The sequence below is a fragment of the Neltuma alba genome, unplaced genomic scaffold (assembly GCF_004799145.2).
Source record: "Neltuma alba isolate B1F8T4 unplaced genomic scaffold, ASM479914v2 tig00012011_pilon, whole genome shotgun sequence".
Classification (NCBI taxonomy): Eukaryota; Viridiplantae; Streptophyta; class Magnoliopsida; order Fabales; family Fabaceae; genus Neltuma; species Neltuma alba.
The window spans coordinates 249,573-256,187 of record NW_021636582.1 but is presented as its reverse complement, the minus strand read 5'-3'; the positions used below and the strand labels follow the sequence as shown (position 1 = coordinate 256,187).

Genomic DNA, 6,615 nt, shown 5'->3' with positions numbered 1-6,615 from the left:
CCTTTTATTCGTTTTCTTTTACTTAAAGTTAATAAAAAACATAGTAACTTGTTTGGAAAAAATATAGTAGCTTTTCGAAAAGATTAAATATTAATGCAAAATTTAAGGCAAAAAAATGCAAAATTTACAAAATATTTTTCAAGATAACAGGGTGGGTGACGCTAAAAAATAAAAACGCATCCATAACGAACTTTTATATGAATCTGTGTTTTTTAAAAATAAATAATCAATATATATCAACATTTAATAAAAATTTTGTAATAAGCTCCATGATCTATAAACTATAATTAAACAGTGCGCTCGCGCTTCAAATTTCACATGACGCACCACAAAACACGTCTAACGTCAATCAATTGTTTCTTACTCTGTAATCACCCATTAGGAGACTCTTTTACTAATCCTAATATTCATATTCATAGAATGAATATATGCAATGTATTGAAAAAAATAGTGAAAGAATTAAAGAAAAAGATGCGTGTAACGTAACAATAAAGCCGTCAACTTCATTATATTTATGTCAATAAAAATACTCAAAAACATTTTTTACTGTCAAATTTGTCTAATAAATTTAATTTTTCTTACCTCGTAATAATCACCCATTATAGAATTAATAAATTAATTTTTTTTATGAAAGTATACGATGTATCCAAACGAGATTAATTTTTTTTAATCACCCACGCTCAGATCGACGAACGAATGGATGCCCAAAAAAAAAAAACAGAGAGAGAGGGGGGGATTTTGCAGTTTTGTTTGTCGTCACGCGAGAGAGCTCACGAAGTCTTCATTTTGGGACGTGGGAGGGAGGAGCTGGCTGGTGTGGCTGCTTCTGTATTTATATATATACACATATATGTAGAGCTGCACTTGCATGTGAGATCCCTCGACACTCCACGCACAGGCTAACACGCATACCCCACCCTCTCTCTTTTCCTTTCTCATAAGTTTCTTTTCACGCAGCTGCGAATCCGTTCAAAGAGCGGAGCTATTTTCGTAGGAGATCTCTGGAAGCGTTGCTTGCAAATCCAAGTTCACGCAAATGGCTAAGAATGTTGGGATTCTCGCCTTCGACATCTACTTCCCTCCCACCTACGTTCAGCAGGTCATTTTTCATTTTCCTTCTTCTTTTCGTTCTTTTCTTCCCCCTGTCTTTTTGGTTCCTTGACTTTTTTCTCTCTCTGTTGTTGGTTGGAAATCTCGAGGAATGGGGAAAGCAGGAGGCTGAGAACTTTTTTTTTTTTTAAAAATGTTTTCTCAGTAGTGTTGGTTGGGTTTCATAAACGAGAAAACCAGTAGAGTGTGAGTTTCCGTGTGTGAAAGGGCTTGGGAGAATTTTATCATCGGTTCTGTGTAAATTGTGAGTCCGGGAAAATAGAACTTGGGCAATAAGTACATTTAAAATTATAGAAGATGCTATAGAAGTTTCTTATGCATTTGAATGGAAAGAATATCCATGATCTCTGGGCCTCCGAAGCTTATGCTTCTTATAAATGTTTACCACTTTGGGATCAGAATTCTGTGACGGTTATCACTTCTGCTGCTGCTTTACGGTTTGCTGTGAGGGATTGAATCGATTTAATTTTCTTCCGTGCATTTGGGGATGTTGTTCTTCTCGAGTTCACCATGTAGCCTGGAGTTGTCATTTGCATCTGCGAGATAATAACCATTAAATCGGTGGTTGGGTTAAAAAAAAAAAAATTTGAAAACTCAACTGGCTCGTTATCAGCTGAGACGTAATGTCTGTGATGTAATTCCCTGTTTTACTTTTTTCTTTTTCTTTTTCCCGGTGTATGTTGCGTTGTTCTGTTTCTATATCTTTGATAGGGACTGGCTCTTAATAATTAGAGGGAGATTTTCATGAAATTATCGCTTGAGATAAAGAGGGGAAAATCCGCATAGCATTCTCCTAAATAACCAAGCTTTCCGTGGGATAATCAGGAAACCACTTTTAAATTTTGTTCAAAATGACTATGTCTAAGGCTCCCCTCATTTACTGCGGGAAAGGGGTTAAAAATAAAAGGACGCAAATTCCCGTTGGTTTTCTTTTAGGTCACACCATGCTCTCAATGCATCCTCAGCAATATGTATCTCGGGCCTTGCCTTATTATTTTGATTGTTCTTCAAGTTGAAGTTGCAAATCTTTCACGTTTAAGTAAATGCCTTAATTTGCTTCGCATAATGCGTGCAGGAAGCATTGGAGGCTCATGATGGTGCTAGTAAAGGGAAATACACCATCGGACTTGGACAAGATTGCATGGCATTTTGTACAGAGTCAGAAGATGTCATCTCAATGAGGTCATTATTTTTTATTTTAAAAATTTTTTTTTTTTTGGTTCAGTAATAATGAATACTGAAACACTTGGCGATATATAATTGTGTGCATCATGTGAAATACCAATTCCATATATGAACTAAGGAATGCTACGTTTAATATTTACAAGCTACAGTTTCCGCTAATGTAAATAACAGAGTAACGGGAATTCAAATGTCAGGGATGCCCAGTCCAAACTCCAATGTTATCAAAGCAAATCAATTCTCCTTGATTTACTTCATGGTTGAACTGTAATGATTGCAAAGCCGTATTGTTGAAATTGTCAGGAAAACGGGAAGATCTAATCTTGTAACATTTTGGCCTGCTCCTGTAGTGAATCACTTATCTTCAATTTCTGTGAGTCATGACGTTGTAGTAGGATTTGATGGAGGAATTTCTGGAGGCATTAAATAATGCATTATGGCTGCATATTATGAATTTTCATATATTCCTTCCTAACTTCTACGAAGGTGGTTATCTTCCCTAGTTGCAATTCTTGAAGTTCAACCTTTTCATTTTCAGTTTAACAGTGGTAACATCCCTTCTTGAGAATTATGAGATTGATCCCAAACAAATTGGTCGTCTGGAAGTAGGCAGCGAGACTGTGATAGACAAGAGCAAGTCCATTAAAACGTTCCTGATGCAGATCTTTGAGGTACTTTTCCATTTTCAAACTGCAAGGCTAGATTGTTCTCCTTATTAAAAGTAATTTTCTGGAGTATAGTTGATTTCATTTGCCATTAGATGGTGGTTTAGAAACTTAACCAATTGATACATGTATTTACACAAGTGGGTTTGGTTTGAAGTGTTTGATGTTGGTTTAAAAGCCATTGAGCAGTCATTATAGCGTATTCCCAGCAGAGCACACTGCTAAAGTTAAATATTGCTAGCTGGGTTTTCATCTCGGTTCTATGACTAGATTATAGAACATGCAGTTTTTTTTTTTTTGGTTTGAAAGTGCATGGTCTTTTTGCAGTGTCATTAAATACTATTTACAATCATAGCTTTTTGATACTCATTTACTTGTTGGATACAAGCAGAAATCTGGAAATTCCGACATTGAGGGTGTTGATTCCACAAATGCATGTTATGGAGGAACTGCTGCTTTGTTCAATTGTGTAAACTGGGTGGAAAGCAGTTCCTGGGATGGACGCTATGGACTTGTTGTCTGCACTGACAGTGCGGTGAGGTCACTTCCCATTTTCACATGGCATTTAGACTATATACTATAACTGTAAACATGCTTTGTACTCTTTTCTTAATACAGTCCCAGAGAATTTACAAAGTCTGACCCCAAAGATGCATGTTCTAGGATCCATCATTCTTATTGAATATAATTTCATGCATGTGTATTGGGTGTGTTCTTTCTCAGGTCTATGCTGAAGGGCCTGCTCGGCCTACTGGTGGAGCTGCAGCTATTGCCATGCTAATTGGTCCTGATGCGCCTATAGCTTTTGAAAGCAAATTGAGGGGAAGTCATATGTCTCATGTCTATGACTTTTACAAGCCCAATCTTGCTAGTGAATATCCAGTAAGCTCCTTAATCCCTTTACAATTTATGTCCAAGTACTTCTCTAGCATGCTTGCAGCATTCTTTTGGTCTTGAGAACATATTGTGTGAGATGGTATAATATTTGAAAGTGTTTTAGTTCTTGGTTTCCAGCTGCAACTTATCCATCTACTTTGCATGGTGTAGGTTGTCGATGGGAAGCTTTCTCAAACATGTTACCTAATGGCCCTTGATTCTTGCTATAAACATTTCAGTCACAAGTAAGTTAATTGTGACATTGTGTATCTCCAGTTCTGTTTTCATGGACTCTTGATTTCTAAGTAATGTTTACGTGCTTCACCATTTTACTTTTTGCAGATATGAGAAACTTCTGGGGAAACAATTTTTTATTTCTGATGCTGACTACTTTGTATTTCACTCTCCTTATAACAAGGTAGGTTAGGTTGTTAGGATGCCACAATACCATTATAAGCGGAAAACATACAAGTCTTTGTGGTATTTAAGAATACATAATTTAGCATCTTACTTTTCATTTTGAATTATATCTACCATAATTAATGGATATCTGTTTGACATATGTGTACGTCCCTTTAATACTTTGAACTACTGCAGCTTGTACAAAAAAGTTTTGCTCGTTTGGTGTTCAATGACTTCCTGAAAAATCCTAGGTTTGCTTCATCTTGTCCGGGAAACTCCCTAAATCTTTATTTGTCCGGTATATGGGTTTCTGAACATCAATATCAATTTCAGCTTTGTGGGTGAGGTTGCTAAAGAAAAGCTGGAGCCTTTTTCAACGTTATCTGGTGATGAAAGCTACCAAAGCCGAGATCTTGAAAAGGTCAGGCAGAGCTCCACCATTTGGGGAGCTAATTCTTTTTTTTTTTTTTTTGCCAACGCTAATTCTTTAGTTTTTAACTGTTCACATATAGAGAATTCTTTGGTGATGGAAAATTTTTAGACTTGCTGCTCATGTTGTGCAATATTCTTGGTTTACAGGCATCCCAACAAGTTGCAAAGCCGCTATATGATGCAAAAGTCCTGCCTACCACTTTGATACCCAAACAAGTCGGCAACATGTACACTGCTTCTCTTTATGCAGCATTTGCATCCCTCATTCACAACAAACACGGCACATTGGTAAATGATTGGGTTAATACGTGTATCAAATGCAAGGCTCGATCACTTCTAAAGTGCACGCTTTCTGACAAAAGATGTATGGTTTGTAATTTTCAGGCAAATAATCGGGTGGTACTCTTCTCATATGGAAGTGGCCTAACTGCCACAATGTTCGCTTTGCGATTAAGTGATGGTCAACATCCATTTAGCTTATCAAACATTGCTAAAGTGATGGATATTGATGGAAAATTGAAGTCAAGGCATGAGGTACTGATCTTCAAAAGCCTGTTCAGTAATGTAATTATTTTGACTGTGTGCTTGGTAAGTTTAAAACTAACAAAGCAATCAAAGAATCAGATATGGTTGACGAGATGCACACTCTTGATTTTTTTTGCCAAGGAAAAGAAAACTAAAATGAAGATTTGTCTGTTTAAATGCCCAAGAACTATAGCTTGAAGATTAACACTAGCATATGTCAATGTAAGGAGGAAGTGTTTTGACTCAATCAGATTCACATTTCTGGGCCATTGCTCTAATATTTAACAAGATGCTTAAACTGCTAAATCAGAGTCCTGCTTCTTGGTCATACAATTGGATGAAGTTTTGATAAGTGCATGGTTTGATGCAGTTTACTCCGGAGAAGTTCATTGAAACTCTGAAGCTAATGGAACAAAGGTATGGTGGCAAGGACTTTGTGACAAGCAAGGACACTAGCCTTCTATCTCCAGGCACCTTCTATCTCACTGAAGTCGATTCCATGTATCGGAGGTTCTATGCAACAAAAAGTAGTGAAAACGGCAGGGCTCCAGCTGAAAATGGTGTGATTGCCAATGGTCACTGATACTGAGACGCAGAACGTGAAATGCTATGAATGGTATTTGTGATTGCATTATTAGTTACGTGGTTACAGGGAAGTCTATTGGTTTTCATCGTAGCAAATGTTGAATGTTCAAATGTTGCTGCTTCAAGTAATCGTTCGCCAGTTGTTCAAACTATTATATTTTTCTATAGTGGTTGTAATGTAAAACAGGATTTGTCATCAAATTCAGCTAGTTTCAGAGGAGGATCACTTAAAAACACTAGCCTTTCAACAAACCAGAGAAGATGATGGCACATCGAGTAAATGTTTGTCAATGTTTTGCACCCGCACACCGCTTTGTTACTGATTGGTTTTAGATGAAAGAGTGTAAAATTATCATGTCCAGTTTATAAGGCATGGAAAAAAAAAAAAAACTACTTCCAGTTCTAATTATAAGATCTCGTTTATGGTCTACAAATAAAGTTTTATAATAAGGACCGGAGATAGGATCGGCGTCTAATAGAGTTATTTGTTCGATTAGATTTCATTGGGACGAAGCATGAGGAGCTGCGAGTTAATGATATTTCATATTCGTGACAACTCTTTGCTTCAATCTGCAGTAACTGTTGACATGATGCCAATTGCCATTAATTTTAAAATTTATTGATTAAGCAAATTTTAAAAGAGAACTAGAACAAAGCCCCCCGCAACAATGCACGAGGATCTGAAAGTTTCCGAATCTGATAAAGATTGTGGCTCGAAGTACTTACATCTTTACATATAGATTCCGATGAGAAAAAGAAAGGTAAAAAAGCATTACAAAGATAGTCGGCTTCTGTATAAAATGCACAGAAACAAAGACGTGATTATATAATTAATAGC

General features: G+C 36.6%; 1 protein-coding gene across 1 annotated transcript; it reads left to right on the top strand.

Moving 5' to 3' along the window:
- Nucleotides 1-786: 786 nt before the first annotated feature.
- LOC114721137 (hydroxymethylglutaryl-CoA synthase) lies at nt 787-6,333 on the top strand. Its single transcript, XM_028906958.1, has 13 exons — nt 787-870; nt 958-1,099; nt 2,186-2,292; nt 2,831-2,963; nt 3,349-3,492; nt 3,681-3,839; nt 4,005-4,078; nt 4,176-4,251; nt 4,431-4,486; nt 4,569-4,656; nt 4,815-4,955; nt 5,052-5,201; nt 5,563-6,333. The coding sequence occupies exons 2-13, from the start codon at nt 1,037-1,039 to the stop codon at nt 5,773-5,775; spliced, it is 1,404 nt and encodes a 467-aa protein (XP_028762791.1). The 5' UTR covers nt 787-870; nt 958-1,036; the 3' UTR covers nt 5,776-6,333.
- The last annotated feature ends 282 nt before the right edge of the window (nt 6,334-6,615 follow it).

Coding starts and splice junctions, on each gene's coding strand:
- LOC114721137 (XM_028906958.1), top strand. CDS start 1,037: ATGGCTAAGAATGTTGGGATTCTCGCCTTCGACATCTACTTCCCTCCC. Junction 2,293..2,830: donor GAAGATGTCATCTCAATGAG/GTCATTATTTTT, acceptor TTTCATTTTCAG/TTTAACAGTGGTAACATCCC. Junction 4,079..4,175: donor TATAAACATTTCAGTCACAA/GTAAGTTAATTG, acceptor TACTTTTTGCAG/ATATGAGAAACTTCTGGGGA.